The 16,944-nt window shown below is 46.6% G+C and overlaps 1 protein-coding gene across 1 annotated transcript in view; it reads right to left on the bottom strand.

The window, feature by feature from the left end:
* LOC144766832 (uncharacterized) overlaps positions 1 to 16,944 on the bottom strand; it is a 145,538-nt gene that overhangs the window by 75,020 nt on the left and 53,574 nt on the right. Inside the window, exon 2 of the mRNA XM_078650552.1 lies at positions 6,589 to 7,036. Coding sequence (XP_078506678.1) covers positions 6,589 to 7,036 — 448 coding nt within the window. The remainder of the gene's footprint in view (positions 1 to 6,588; positions 7,037 to 16,944) is intronic.

Raw genomic sequence — 16,944 nt, 5'->3', positions numbered from 1 at the left:
GAAACAGTAGTGAATGAGTTGCAAAGAATAAGGTTGAGAATTAACCGTAAGAAACAGGCCGTATCTCCAAAAGAAGATAAGTTTAGAAGAGTGATGGATAAATGTATTCAGAATGATGAATGTATCATAAGAGGCTCCGACAAAGGAAGAAACGTGCTGTGTCACCAAAGGTCATGTATTTTGAGAAAGCTTATTCCCAACTGAACAATACTACATGTTATATGAGAATCACAAGAGGAGTTTATGCGGCTACTAATGATTAATTCTTCAAAGAATTGCATGATTGGCGTGAAGCAGAGCTACTGAATGCAGATAAATAAAATTTTGTAAAGGTGAGCTATGCAAAGTAACTGATTTTTTATTTAACTCCGGAGATCCACAAGAACTGGGCAAGCCTCCAGATAGGCCTATTATGGCTGCCATAGACAGCTTATTTAAGAATGTATCTAAATATGTTGACCATTTCTTGCAATCTTTGGTGATGAACCTCCGCTCCAATATCAAGGAAAGCCTTTGGTTTTTTTAAACGTATATTTGATGTACAGCGGAAGATGACTCATCAATGATGGGTTTGGGTGTGACTTCGTTATGCACTAGCATTTGTTACAATGATGGTATCAGGGCAGTGAAACATTTTCTGAGGTCTAGACCTATCAAATTCTGTGCCCATTATGAAACACTATTAAGCATGATTAACTGGTGTCTGACATGTAACATCTTCATTTTCAATAATGAGCTGTTCCAACATGTAAGAGGTACCGTGATGGGCACCTGCTTGGCCCCCAGCTATGCTAATTTGCGTATGGGCTGGTGGGTGGAGAAGGTGCTCAATGGTGCTGCTATGCAAGAATGGTCCCACCACATTACTATGTGAGTTATAAATATTGATGATTTGTTCATATTGTTCAAGGGGGACATAAAGTCAGCCAACAAATGTGTTGATTTTATTAATAGCAATGATTTGAACTTTCCGTTTACCAGTGCAATCAGTAACACTACACTAGGCTTCCTGGAAGTTAAATTGGAAATTATTGATTCCAAATTACCCACAAAAGTATGTAGACAAGGCACAGCTGGTAACACCACACTCCATGCTACAAGTTCCAACCCTCTCCCACTGAAGAACAGTATACCCTACGGGGAGCTTATGCACCCTAAATGCATATGCAGCACCAAAGAAGCGCTCAATACAACACAGGCAGAAATGATGAGCAGATTGAGAGCTAGGGGATATTTCTAAAACCATATTGTTATCAGCTACGAACAAAATATCCACCTACAACAGAGAATCAGTACTATTCCACCATTGAGCTGCAAAGAACAATGAGGGACGAGTGTGCAGATTTATAACCACATACAATAGTCAACATTATTGCAAAAAAAAACATACAGAAACATTGGCACCTCATACGTGATGACCCTACCATTGGGAGAGAAGAAGGGGGGAAACATCTTATCAAACATAGAGAAAGGCATGTTTACTGATAGACTAACTAGTCAAAAATGTGTTCAAATCCAAACAAAGTCATTGGTTTTAACCCCATTGAGGCTTTGCTAAATGCAGTCAATGCATCGCCTGTGAACATGGCATTAACACTATGAATGTAATTATGAATTCGAAAGAAGAGATAACTATCCAATATGCACTAAAGTGCAACACAGATAGGCCCTCCACTGACTATGCCCAAAAACATAAATAGGCAGCACTATATTGCCAGTGCACAAGCATATTTTACAGCACTTAAGGGCTCCAGATGAAAGCTATTCCACAGCGCAACACTTTAAGAAGGTCCATAATGGAGACCCTAGCCTAATAACATATATTGCTATAGACTGTATACCCAAAACAGCCAGGGGAGGAGGCAGAAAGTAATCACTCAGGAAGTTAGAATCAAGGTACATGTTGAGAATAGATACAACCTAATGGACTGAACATAGACAAGGAATTGCACACTCCCCTATAATGCTGCCTTTTGATACTTGTAATGTTTTAAAATTTGATTCACTTCACTCTAGCAAACTTCAAAATATATGCTTTCAATTTTAATTCTAGGAAAGCAGACAGCACTATAAGTGGCATCAATTAATGAGAAGATTTGTCCACTGGGACAGCATGTCATTCAGTACAATGAACTGTTTTTCAAGTATTCCCCTGTTCCCCGGCCAGCACACGCTCACTTGCTTTTGAATATATATATGAGGGGAAGTGATAAAGGGGGCAATGTGGTCCTCATGTCCAAAACCAATTATGACCAAGAAGCTTATGTCCAACTCAATGACCGAACATGTTATAAACGTATCCAGATGCAGATATTAACATCGGTTAAAACTGATTACCATCAAAAACTGGCCAAGTGGAAAACATCTAAACTCATCAGTGAAGCAGAATATAAATACCTAAGAACTGATCACCCAATCACACCCATATTGTACTTTTTGCCTAACGTGCATAAAGACCCCCTGCATCCACCGGGCAGACCCATAATATCTGCTAGAGGTAGCCTCCTGGAACACACCTCTGTTTATATTGATTATTTTTTACAGGGTTATGTGCGGAACCTGGACTCCTACATTAAGGATACGGGGGACTTGTTGACCAAAATCATGGATATTGACTGGGTAGTGGGTGATTGGCTGATCTCGCTGGATGTAAAAGCACTATATACCAGTATATCACATCTTGATGGTCTTGCAGCAGTAAAACACTATCTTCTGAGAAGAGGTCCTGAATTTGAAGAGCATAACAGGATGTTGTTGAGCATGCTTCGGTTTTGTCTGACAAACAATTTGTTTTTGTTTAATCATCAACTATATCGCCAACTTCAGGGGGTAGCAATGGGGGCCAGCTTCTCCCCGAGCTTTGCATGTCTGCATATGGGGGCTTGGGAGGAGTTGGTCCTCAGGCCAGACTACCATAAAATTGTTAATAACAACCTGATTAAATGTTATCGTTTTATCGACGATTTGATGATTATTTGTAGAGGTAGCAAGGAGGAAGCTTTGAGTTTTATTGAGAACTTAAACTGCAATAATCTCAACCTCAAATTCACTGCCACCCTTAGCCAGGAATCTATCACCTTCTTGGATACTGAATTGTATATTCACAATGGACGTCTTGAGAGTAGAATTTTTCGGAAACTGACTGCAGGAAATAGCATACTCCATGCGGCTAGTGCTCACCCGGCGCATCTAATCTCAAGCATCCCCTATGGGGAGATGCTTCGTTTACGCAGAGTGTGCAGTAATCCCACTGACCTTAAATTAGCTCAGGAAGTCAGCAAGAAACGTTTTTTGGAACGGGGGTACTCTGAACAGGTGATCCATAAAGCTATAGAAAAATCTATGATGTCAACTAGAGAGGAGCTCCTAACCAAGACTGTGAAACAGTCAGCAATGGAAACTGGGGAAACTGAGAGGAAAAAAATGAATGCGGAGGAGAAAAAGTTCCGTATTATAACAGGGTACAGTAGGCAACACAATGAGTTATATAAAATCATGAACAAACATTGGCCTTTAGTCACCCGTGACCCGATCATTGGAACTGCCCTCCCCAAAAAAGTCTCCCTTACTTTTAGCAGGGCACCCTCCCTTCGGGACAAAATAGTTGACACCAGTCCAGAGCCATTTAATAAAACGTCTTGATGGCAACAGAACAAAGGATTTTACCGCTGTAAGACCTGCAAGGCTTGTGTTCATGGGGAAAACACCAAAACATACTTGAATGGTTTCACAAGTCAACCTCACCCTATAACACAGGTTTTAAACTGTAAAACCGAATTTGCGGTTTATGTGCTCCAATGCCCCTGCCAACTAAGATATGGGGGCAGCACGTAGCATGCTGTACATAAGCACATTCTGCAGCACTTACGTGCGATCACCAACGGTGATAATACATACCCAGTGGCCCGGCATTTCAGGGAAACACACCAGAGCAATAACAGCTTGCTGAAATACTGGGTAATTGATTCTATACTAGCTAGCAGAAGGGGTGGAGACAGAGAAAGTAAGTTGAGGAGACTTGAAACTAAATATATCCTCCTACTTAATACTAAAAGCCCGGGAGGATTGAATGTAACGGAGGACCTGTATACGTGTTTACCTTGAACTACCTTATGCTAACAGAATGTTAATATGTCAGCTAATGTACTGATTTAATTTTTAGCCCGGCTGGGAGACATATAGTATAGCATGTGGAACTCAAGGTCTTGATTATGAATCTGACATTAATCTGTATTTGCTGCTTTTTGATTATAAATCTGATTTTACATATGATGGGTATGGCTGGATGCATGTGGACTTGACAGGTCCTTACTCCCTGACAGTCACATACATCCAGTCGACTATGCACTTAATTCACGGTGATTATTAATTTTTTACCATAGTGACATAGGATAGAGAAAACTTAAGAAACAGTGGGTTCTCAACAATCCAACGCTTTTGTACGATTTCTCTCATCGACTGTATCTACATGGGACTGAAAATTAGATTTTTTGTAAATATTTTAACCATATTTTATATTACTGTGGTTATTGATATATATGAATTTTAATGTACAATATACAGTATTTTCAATAAGATGATCCCTAAGTAAATTGGTTCCATCTTTAGCTGACAGCAGCAAATATTTGCACTATTAAGCGATATTTTGCACATTGCAAGTGTTTGCACTTTTGCGAGTCTTTGCACATCTATATTTGCACAATTGCAGGTTTTGCACAGCTGAAAATAATATGCATTTGCACTTTATTGTATAGGAATTTACTGTATATACTGTATTTTGAATTTGGGTATTTTACCAATATCAAATACCTCTAGTCCCATTGGTTCAGAGAAAGTAAACGATAAGATTTTCATATATATTGTTTGATTACCGCTGTTTATATAAAAGGTGATTTTAAGGTAGCAAATTGGTATTTTACCGTAATTTTGCACCCCAAACCTTGGTCTTTTAATGTGTTTCTATTATGCACTTTAAAGACAGGCTAGTATTTCCTCTATGTTCACTATGACACAACATTACCCTCTCATGTGACGAAATTCATCCAATCACTGGCAGCATAAAATGGTGTGTTTGTAAATGGAACATTGTCATGTGAACAAGGCTCTAGCGAGCCGAAACGTCATGAGACTTCTACTGCACCTGAAATAAAAATTTGGAGCACTACAATTGGTCCGTGTCCGTTGGCTCTCTTCCTGGCTGGAGTGTGTCCAGAGCGCGAGAAAAGTGACAGGGTGGTTGATATATATATATATATATATATATATATATATATATATATATATAAACTCACACACATACATACATACACACATATATACACACATACATTCACACACACACACACAGACACACACACATACATATATATACACAAACACACTTCTTCAAAACCTGCCCCTACCGAGGAAACAGGACCGGAACAGCATGGATACCCATCACAGCTCTTTAATCAAGTGACATGAGTTGCAGGCAACACGTTTCAGCCGCGGGATCTGCCTCGTTCATATGGATATTATACACACATATATATATTTATAAAACCACATGCACATTCATTCACCTATCATAGCCTACAGCACCTGTCCAGCACCTTCTTCTCTCTTTTCCCCATACCTCTGGCCTACCTTTGACCCCCTCCCTCCCCTCCCTGTACAACCCCCTCTCCTCTCTTCTCCCTGTACCTTTGGCCTTCATTTGACCCCATCCTTCCCCTCCCTGTACAGCCCCTTCTCCTCGCTTCTTCACAGTACCTTTGGCCTTCATTTGACCCCCCTCCTTCCCCCCCACCTCCCGCCCTCCCGCTCTACTCCTCAACCGTCTCCTCCTATTTACAATCTCTACTCTTCCCTTCTGTTCAACACCAGTAATAATATCTCTCTTGCTACCACTATATCACCTTCCACTCCTTTCGACCACCATCTTTCCCCACCTTCTACCCTTGCTCCCCAATTCCCCTGCTCCCCCACCCCTCCCCGTTCTCCCTCACCCGCTGCACTCCCTCCCTTATCCATCGAGCCACCCAACACTCCGTGCTCAGCCCTCCTCTCCCTGGAAAATAAACTTGATTCTCTCGTCTCTTCCATTTCCCAGCTTGTAGCGTCCATCTCACTTTCAAGCACCAAGATATCCCCCTACCCTAACAACCTCCTGAGGAGTTCCTTGCTCCAGCGCCCCAATAAAGCCAACCACAGTCTGTCCTCTGCAAACATCACCAATCACCTGCAGTCCTCCGCATCCCATCACTATGGGCTTGTGTCATTGAGTATTGATAGTTACAGCAAGCTGGGTCCTTCCTTTGTCATCACTGTAAAATGTCCAATTTGTGTTGCTGGATAAGTATATGTGCCCTAGTGAATGTGCACTATTTCAGTGAAAATAAACAACTTTGTACTGATATGTATTCCAACCCAGGTTAATTCTTGTGTCGTTGTGTTGCTTTTAATAGAAAGGTTTGTGTAAATTTGCCCTGATGTGGCACCCAATAGGGATGAGTCTTTCTAAAGAGAATTGATTATGTCAAAGTGCAACACTGTGAATACCACAGCAGGTGTTCTTTTCCGAAGGTACGCTAGTTAACAGTGACTCACCTTTCAGGGTCTGCTCCCATAGGCACCATGTGCTTGATGGTTGGTTCAGTTGGCTTGTCAACCTTACCAGAAGGCGGAACCATGTCAAACATCCTGGTCTTCTTGGACTTTGTGATCATCCTCAACTTACTGGCAGGTTTGGTTTTCTGTACACCCTTTGCAAGAATCATTGTCCTCACCGTGACTGATACGGCCATTGGGGTTGCCGCTATTCTCTTGGGTGCGGTAAAGGATATGGAGGACTTGAGCAGCTCATAAACCTCCTTCCGGATCTTCTCTTTTAGAGCCTTGCTGTTGATGATATCTGATACCACAGCATGAGACTTAATGTTGGTATCTGACTTGGACTTTGGCTTTTGTTTGGCTTTGCCTGGCTTGAGAGCACTGGCTTTCTTCTCTGGCTCCTGTACGATGGCCAGATCTTTGGAAGCTGACTCCTGACCTGAAACTAAGAGGGAATATTAGCATAAGTCCTTGACATCAGGCACTGGGGACCGTGCTCTAAAGATATTTCATTTCAGGTGTGAGTAATTTATTCAGTTCTTAGTTTTTGCATTTTGTTCTTATCGTTTTGAGTTTTGCATTACAAGTCCTGGACCAGAATGCTAAGAAGAAGGCTTGGCTGAATGATTAACTCACACCTGACCTGATGCAACTTGAGATCTGGAGGCAAAATAGAATTAGATTGGCAACTCAAGCCTCATATGGTGTAACCTGTAGAAATCAGAATTGAATAGACTTCTCCCAAATTACACTGAGATACAGAAACAAAAGAGTTTGCTACTCACACATGATATGAGAAGATCTGACAGCTCTAATGGGCACATACAGAAAGTGATCATGCAGAAAGGATAGAACATGTGTAGGTACTCGAGTCAAGCACAGAGGCACATGAGCAAGAAGAATATGACAAAGAAAGAAACATGCTCACAAGTAAGCTAAGGCCGGGGAAAATAGGGCCACAAGCAACTACTTAGTCATGTAAAACACAGGCTCACAAGCATAAATTCAAATGCACAAAAAGAAATTTCAGCCCCTGTGGGAACATAGGTGAGCAGAAATAGAGCATGCATCGATCAAGTACAAGAGTCACATAAATCACATGTTCATTCCAAGATGAGAAGCATACAAATAACATCTCAATCATGCATGAATCTGCACCCAAAAAACTATTCAGCCATGAACAAACAAAGATACACAAGTGGAAACCGAGAAAGGCAGAAAAAATACACTTGTACAGAAAGACAAAGACACTACAACAAGGAGCATAATGTGCAGTTCCAGTGTAAGACACATGCAGGAACGCTGGCATGTAGAAGTTGTCTTCTACAATGACAAAAGCCGTAAGCATAATAGAGAGTATGGGCGACTTTCGTCAATCTCAAACCAAAGGGACAGATGGTTGCGCCCACTTCCTGTTTAAGCGCTTTTCTGGCCTTACTCTTTCTAAACTAAAATTAGCCAAGTGTCTAACGGGGGTAACTTGGTTATTCAAGTGGGATGTGCCAGAAGTTTCAGAATCCCTGGCACACTACTGGTAAATATAGGTGCACGTCATTGGATACTGCCCAGTCAACACTGGTTGCCCCAGGACTGAAGGAAAGGACATTCACTGTGCAGTACTGTCAATAAATCTACTAAGGAGGCGTGTAAAAAATGAACAGGATTTCCTTACCAGTTATTACAAGAAAGTTAGGACAAATTATGTGAAATTAGGTGTAATTAGGTGAAATACAAATATTTAATTTTTATGTGTCAGCGCAAAAATACAAGTGAAGTGAAAAACGCCCGCTCAGGTTCTGCTTGTTTGCGTTGTTGCTGTGCTACAATTATGCTGACTTGGTAATATGGCATATAGCGTAATGTGAAGCTCCTACAAAATTCTGACTTATACAGCAACGTCATTTAAATGTTGTCCACGCTTACCTCTTGCGGACATTTGTGTAGCAAACATGATCACTGGAGAACCAGTGAGGAACGCTGGTACTTTTTGACGTTCAGCCACCATCAACAAGGTGGCACACATTGACCTGTGGGTGAGCACCCTCTTCACTGTTACATGACTTGTCCAGTATGTTTGAAGTTTGCCTTCAAGAGTACCTCGTTGATAGAACATTGGTTCTTCTTTGGTAATGAACAGCCCTCACCTTCCCAACCTCCCATCCAAATGATAATGATCAATGCATCCTCCAACCTGTGAAACAACACATTCTGAAAGTCTTCACTCACCTGGACCTTTTCTGACATGTTCCAGCGAGGCACATCCTCCTAGGACACAGCGCAGCATCTTTCCACCAAGATGTCACAGAACATACATCTCACTAGGTTAACAACATGTAAAAGTCCTTATTTGAAGCCCTTCACCCAGAGTTTAGGATTTAGGCGTGGTGGACTCAGTCATGTTTGTTCTTATCTATCGAACTAAACCTCAGAAGGCTACCATATGCAGTTTGGTGACATCCCAACTCGCAATCTACAATCTGTTTAAAATCAAGACATGAGCAATTCCAGGGAGATATCTGGCTCTGTAGTAATTAAATAATCCTCTACCGTGTAAGTTAGGTCCTAATAGTTCCTTACCTATTGCATGCTCTGTGAATTGCTCTCCACAAAGCTTGAGCAGCAATGGCCACACGTTTTTATATCCTGGCCTTCTGTGTGTGCCTCAGGGACTATCGGGCCCTTGGGAAGCAGATGACTTGATGGTTTATGCATTTCAACACACTGATTCAGGAGGTACACCGTCTAAACTAAGTACCCCCAAGAAGCAGCGAATTGTGCCTCTCATTCATTGTAATATTACTCACAGAATCCTCCAAATAGGGATGAGAAGGTACTTTGACCTGATGGCTCTGGGGCAGTGGTAGAAGTGGGCGGGATCGGAACGGCACGGCGTGCCCCTACTTTTCAAAATTATATCAGTCCGTTCCCCTACTTCTTTCTTTCAAAAAAGCATCCCGGGACGGCAAGAATAGTCCAACTTAAAAACAACTTTTTCTTTCAGCTTTCAGGGGCGGCTGCACTTCTCTGTTGAACTCCAGAGGCTACAGCAGCCCCTCCCTGATCTCTCACAGACTGAGGGCAGGCCCGTTGTCATTCCGATTGAGGCTGATTATCCCCTTTCTAATGACAATGCGCTGCCTTCAGCCTTTAGCATATCATGCTGAGTTAGTGATTACAGAGGAGCTTTCCCCAGACAGAGTACTGTGGGGAACTTGTCACCATGTGAAATTTGTCAATGTTATACACAGAGTGAACTGGGCAGGAGCAATGAAGGGACAGAAGAGGAGACAGGAAAGGAGAGGTGATGGGGCGGGAGAGGTGACCGGGCAGGAGAAGTAATGGGCAGGAGAAGTAATGGGCAGGAGAAGTGACGGGCAGGAGAAGTGACTGGGCAGGAGAAGTGACAGGGCAGGAGAAGTGAAGGAGCAGGTAGAACTGACAGGGAAGCAGAGGCAACAGGTCAGGAGAGGTGACGGGCAGGAGAGGTGACGGGCAGGAGAAGTGATGGGGCAGGAAGATGACGAGTCAGGAGCAGTGACGGGACAGGTGAGGCGACAGGAAAGGAGAGGTGACGGGGCAGGAGAAGTGATGGGGCAGGAGAAGTGACGGGCTGGAGAGGTGACCGGCAGGAGAGGTGACGGGCAGGAGAGGTGACGGGCAGGAGAAGTGACGGGGCAGGAGAAGTGACGGGGCAGGAGAAGTGATGGGGCAGGAGAAGTGACGGGGCAGGAAAAGTGACGAGTCAGGAGAAGTTAAGGAGCAGGTAGAAGTGACAGGGAAGGAGAGGCAACAGGTCAGGAGAGGTGACGGGGCAGGAGAGGTGATGGCAGGAGAAGTGACGTGCAGGAGAGGTGACGGGCAGGAGAGGTGACGGGGCAGGAGAAGTGACGGGGCAGGAGAAGTGACGGGGCAGGAGAAGTGATGGGGCAGGAGAAGTGACGGGGCAGGAAAAGTGACGAGTCAGGAGCAGTTACGGACAGGAGAGGCGACAGGAAAGGAGAGGTGACGGGGCAGGAGAAGTGATGGGGAAGGAGAAGTGACGGGGCAGGAGCGGTGATTTTTCTTTCAGCTTTCAGGGGCGGCTGCACTTCTTTGTTGAACTCCAGAGGCTACAGCAGCCCCTCCCTGATCTCTCACAGACTGAGGGCAGGCCCGTTGTCATTCCGATTGAGGCTGATTATCCCCTTTCTAATGACAATGCGCTGCCTTCAGCCTTTAGCATATCATGCTGAGTTAGTGATTACAGAGGAGCTTTCCCCAGACAGAGTACTGTGGGGAACTTGTCACCATGTGAAATTTGTCAATGTTATACACAGAGTGAACTGGGCAGGAGCAATGAAGGGACAGAAGAGGAGACAGGAAAGGAGAAGTGACGGGACAGGAGAGGTGACGGGCAGGAGAGGTGACGGGCAGGGAGGTGACGGAGCAGGAGAAGTGACGGGCAGGAGAAGTGACTGGGCAGGAGAAGTGACAGGGCAGGAGAAGTGACAGGGCAGGAGAAGTGAAGGAGCAGGTAGAACTGACAGGGAAGGAGAGGCAACAGGTCAGGAGAGGTGACGGGCAGGAGAGGTGACGGGCAGGAGAAGTGATGGGGCAGGAAGGTGACGAGTCAGGAGCAGTGACGGGACAGGAGAGGCGACAGGAAAGGAGAGGCGACGGGGCAGGAGAAGTGACGGGGCAGGAGAAGTGATGGGGCAGGAGAAGTGACGGGGCAGGAGAAGTGATGGGGCAGGAGAAGTGACGGGGCAGGAAAAGTGACGAGTCAGGAGAAGTTAAGGAGCAGGTAGAAGTGACAGGGAAGGAGAGGCAACAGGTCAGGAGAGGTGACGGGGCAGGAGAGGTGATGGCAGGAGAGGTGACGGGCAGGAGAGGTGACGGGCAGGAGAGGTGACGGGCAGGAGAGGTGACGGGGCAGGAGAAGTGACGGGGCAGGAGAAGTGATGGGGCAGGAGAAGTGACGGGGCAGGAAAAGTGACGAGTCAGGAGCAGTGACGGGACAGGAGAGGCGACAGGAAAGGAGAGGTGACGGGGCAGGAGAAGTGATGGGGAAGGAGAAGTGACGGGCAGGAGCGGTGATTAGGCATGCGCAGGAGCAGTGAATGGATAGAGGCAGTGAACGGATAGGGGCAGTGAACGGATAGGGGTAGTGAACGGATAGGGGCAGTGAACGGATATGGGCAGTGAATGGATAGGGACAGTGAAAGGATAGGGGCAGTGAACGGGGCAGGAGAAGTGATGGGACAGGAGAAGTGATGGGACAGGAGAAGTGATGGGGCAGGAGCGGTGATCGGGCAGGAGTGCTGACCGGACAAGAGCGGTGACCGTGCAGGAGCGGTGACGGGGTAGGAGCGGTGATGGGGCAGGAGTGGTGACAGGGCAGGAGTGGGACGGGGCAGGAGTGGTGACGGGGCAGGAGAGGTGACGGGGCAGGAGAGGTAATGGGGCAGGAGTGGTGATTAGGCATGAGCAGGAGCGGTAACTGGGCCTGAGCAATGAAAGGACAGGAGCGGTGAACGGGGCAGGAGCTGTGAACGGGGCAGGAGCGGTGAACGAGGCAGGAGAAGTAACGGGGCAGGAGAAGTGACGGGGCAGGAGAAGTGACAGGGCAGGAGAGGTGATGGGGCAGGAGCAGTGACGGGGCAGGAGAAGCAACATGAAAGGAGAGGTGACCGGGCAGGAGCGGTGACCAGGCAGGAGCGGTGACCGGGCAGGAGCAGTGACGGGGCAGGAGTGCTGACGGGGCAGGAGAGGTGACAGGGCAGGAGAGGTAATGGGGCAGGCGTGGTGATTAGGCATGAGCAGGAGTGGTAACCGGGCCTGAGCATTGAAAGGACAGGAGCGGGAAGGTGCGGTGACCGGGCAGGAGCGGTGACTGGGCAGGAGCGGTAACTGGGCAGGAGTGGTGATTAGGCAGGAGCGGTAACCGGGCGGGAGCTATGAAAGGACAGGAGCAGTGAACGGGGCAGGAGCAGTGAATGGGGCAGGAGCAGTGAACGGGCAGGAGCAGTGAACGGGGCAGGAGCAGTGAACGGGGCAGGAGCAGTGGACGGGGCAGGAGCAGTGGACGGGGCAGGAGTAGTGGACGGGCCAGGAGTAGTGGACGGGGCAGGAGCAGTGAACGGGGCAGGAGCAGTGGATGGGGCAGGAGCAGTGATGGGGCAGGAGAAGTGACAGGGCAGGAGAAATGACGGGGCAGGAGAAGTGACTGGGGCAGGAGAAGTGACGGGGCAGGAGAAGTGACGGGGCAGGAGATGTGACGGGGCAGGAGAAGTGACGGGGCTGGAGAAGTGACGGGGCAGGAGAAGTGACGGGGCAGGAGAAGTGACTGGGGCAGGAGAAGTGACTGGGGCAGGAGAAGTGACTGGGGCAGGAGAAGTGACTGGGGCAGGAGCAGTGATTTGGCATGAGCAGGAGTGGTAAATAGGTAGGAGCAGTGAATGGGCAGGAGCGGTGAATGAGCAGGAGCGGTGAATGGGCAGGAGCGGTGACGGGGCAGGGGAAATGACAGGGAAGGAGCAGTGACAGGGTAGGAGAAGTGACTTGTACTTATGTTCCTTGCCTATTTATTTATATACTATTGCATGACATCCACTAAGGTGTCTGCAAAGCATACCTGTTGCCCTGAATTTTTGTCCTGAATTTTGACCTCCTGTCCTGAATTATTGTCCTGAATTTTGACCCCTTGTCCTCAATTTTACACTCACCATCCTGAATTTGCGCACATGCCATTGTTCCTGCTTATATTTCGCACGCTTTACATAAACCTGTATTCCCTATGAGTATTTGCTTTTTCCTGAATTAAACCTCAAATAAACATGTTTATCCATTGTTTGAATTAAATAACGTTATAAGCTGTAACTGGTCAGTGAAATGCTAAACGTACAAAAAATTGGTATGTTTTGCGATTTCTAGCCACACCCCTGACTCCGCCCACTGATTCAATCTTAGGATATTCCCGCCCCCTGATTCCCCACCCCTAGTTCCCCTACTTTTTATTACCCACTTCGACCACTGCAGTCTGGGGCAACATTAATGAATGAGTGCACACCATATATAAACAAGTGTAATCCTGTGACCAGGACACGCAAGGTGGCCGCAGTGGCGTACCTAAGAGACAAGTCGGTTGTCTCTTCAGGGGAGCGGGACGTCGACCACGTGACCGCCGCTTCGTCAGAAACGCCGCGGACACGGAAAACGCAGAGAGGTGGATACTCGGCGCGAGGAGAGAAGGAGACGCTGGGAAAGAACAACGACGCGGAGGCTGAGAGTGAGGAGCCCGAGAGGAGGATCCAGGAGAGGAAGGCAGGAGCAGACTACGGGGAACAGCCTAGAGGCAACACCTGACAGTCCAACAGTCCTGAGAAAAAAGAGGACGTCTGGACTTCTTCTGCCATGACCCAAGAGGGCCGTGGTTTTAGGCAAGTACTACTCCTCCATTATTTCGCCGTGGGGAGGTGGTGGGGGCTGTAGACTTGCACCAGAGCATTGCATGTACTGAAGCAAGCACCACAACCACCAGGGTGTTTTGGTGGGGGTCTACACATGAGTCCGAGTCCCTAAGCATTTCTTCTGATGTTCTATTGTTCTTTTTTTTTTTAGGGCAAAATATACCTCCATCCCCCTGTGGCTGCTCGTTGTGTGAAGGAGAAGAAAAGCAAGCCCCGCTACATTCTGGGGGGAAAAAGAAGCAAACAGAGGAAGACTACTTCCCATATTTGTGGACTGTCCTATAGCACCTCAGTTTACTTTTGTTTTGACTGTTTGGTGAAACATACCACTGAATAAAATCCCTACTAGTACAACAGAATTTCTTTATCTTTGTGTGCGTACCCCTTCTTAACCCACTGAGTGATTACAATGGGGTCAGAAGTGGGATTGCATCATTTCCTCATCATGACCCAACCCATCACTATGGAGGCCTTAATCACTCAGTTAGCTGAGGGACAGCGTCACCTCCAGTTAGTATTGGAACTGCAATACCAGGCAGCCCAAAAAGAAAGGGAGGCTTTCCAAACGGCACTGAGAGAACAAGCTGCATTAATGGCCTCTAACCAACAAACACAAGATACTGCCATACTACATCTGACGGATGCTATCTCGGCCGCAAGGGTACGCCGAAACGTTCCTAGCTCTGTCCTGCAGAAATTTCGAGAGGACGATGACCCAGACTATTTTTGGGTTAATTGTGAGAGGGTGGCGAAATTTGCTGTGTTTCCTCTATGGGGGTTCGGGACAGACCTCCCTCCTCCCAGCCACGTCGGTGACGCTGTATGCGTGGAGGAGGGCTAACCGCCGTATGGGATGGGACAAAAAACCAACTAGACATACGCCGCTATGGCACTGCCAATGGTTAACGGAACTCCACAAACTGAAAGGCTTCCAGAGATGGGATGACATTGGAATCTCCACTATTGGGGATGTCATTGCCAAGGGGGAATTCAAATCGTTTCAGACCCTTAAGTCGGAATTCGGGCTACACAACACACAACAGTTTAAATATTTGCAACTACGGCACGCGTGGCAGGCCCAAAAAATCATGCTCGTAGACATCCCAGAATATGCTCCTCTGGAGGGGAGACTGCTACAGGAACAGATGCAGGGGAAGGCAGTATCCCTGACATATAAGACTTTGACTAACCATATGCTGGGGGATTTGGCAAAACTCAGGGCCACTTGGGAAGCGGACTTGGACTGGGACACAGCGCTGATGCATCCCCGGGAGGTAGCTATCAAGTCTAGATTACGATTGATTCAGCTGAATATACTACACAGAACCTACTATGACAGACAACGGCTTTGTAGAATGGGGAAAATTGAGGACCCGAGCTGTCTTAGATCCACTCTTAAGAGTGGGGTTTTTTACCACACGCTCTGGTCATGCAGTGTCATACAAACATACTGGACCCAGGTGTTCAAAGAATTGGAGGAGGTCCTAGAAGTCTCTATCACACAAGAACCCAAATTGGAGCTATTAGGTATGACCAATGAGGTAGACCTGACACGTCCCCTTCTGATATTCCTGGTCTTGGCACTGGTGGTGGCGAAACGTGACATTGCTAAACACTGGGGAGCACCAGAGCCCCCCGACATGGGGGAATGGGGAAGGGGGCTTGACATGTACATGGCAGCCGAAAGGGTGACATATAAGGCTAGGGGCTGCCCTAAAAAATTCCGTAGAATTTGGGCGAAATGGAGACTGTACCGAGGACTCGATGGAGGGCTGTGAGTGGGGTTATGCTGGTTGAGGGTGGGGGGGAGTGCCGGGTGTGAGGATTGGTGGCAGGGAGTAGCTGCTGAAGGACTAATGCTCCTGACAATTGGGGTGCGGTGTGTGGGAGCTGTGATGCGACTATAAAAGCGATATGCGGATGTGGGCGGAGGGGGGGGTGGGTAGGAGGAGGTTGCGGCTGCTGGTTTTCTTTCTGCATTTAGTTTGAAGGAGGCATTTATCTAAGTTCTCCACAGTTACAGGGGGGGGGGAGTTTTTTCAGAGACGAAAAAAGAAAAAGGAAATTCCGCAGAGGTTGAGATTGGCCTTGTACTGCTTTGAAAATACACTGATCAACATGGAAGCGCTTGATTGACAATTGCCGCCCGACCTCCGGGTTGTGGGCTTAATGGCCCTGTATCCTCCTGTGGGGTATGAGGGGCGATCTCCGTGACAATTGAGGGCGCCTGAGTATTTGTTATTTGTATAACTGTGACTCTGCAAATAAAAAAATAAAAAATTTAAAAAAAACATGCACTCGATTGGGTGCAAGTAAAAGATAGGCAATATATGATGTCCATACTCCTCTCGGTCTATCAATGGTTCCCACACCTCCACCATATGCCATTTCAAGACAATATATGGGTCTAAAGGCAAAATGCTCAATTTTCTACCCAGTGGCATTCGTTTATCCTTTTGTGAATCTATGGGATGCGGACCTTCTCGCGGCTTCACTGGCCATTCAGAGAACGAACCAGTTTTCTAACTGCTGCTTGTCCCAAGACCACACATTGTCCCGCCTTGGCCATCATGAACTCACTTTGTGTGCTTTGCATGCTGCAGGGGGCACTCTGCACAGATCGTCTTTGGTCCCTCTGGAGATAGTCCTAAGGTCCAAGAATGTATAGTATATATATATAGTTTATTAGTCAATTAAAACCATAAACACGACCAAACACACAAATCAACAAGGGTAAAAAGATGCATACAAGAAAAACAAAAAAAATATCATTACTCTACTTTACCCATTGGGCATCCTATTGCCTGTCCTGTATTATTTTTTTTGTCTTTCCTTACTAAATATATATAAAAAACAAAAGATGCCAAATACAGATGTCAAGTGGATCAAAATGGCCCAAGGATGA

Source organism: Lissotriton helveticus, chromosome 7 (assembly GCF_964261635.1).
Source record: "Lissotriton helveticus chromosome 7, aLisHel1.1, whole genome shotgun sequence".
NCBI lineage: Eukaryota > Metazoa > Chordata > Amphibia > Caudata > Salamandridae > Lissotriton > Lissotriton helveticus.
This window is presented reverse-complemented; position numbering and strand designations above follow the sequence as displayed.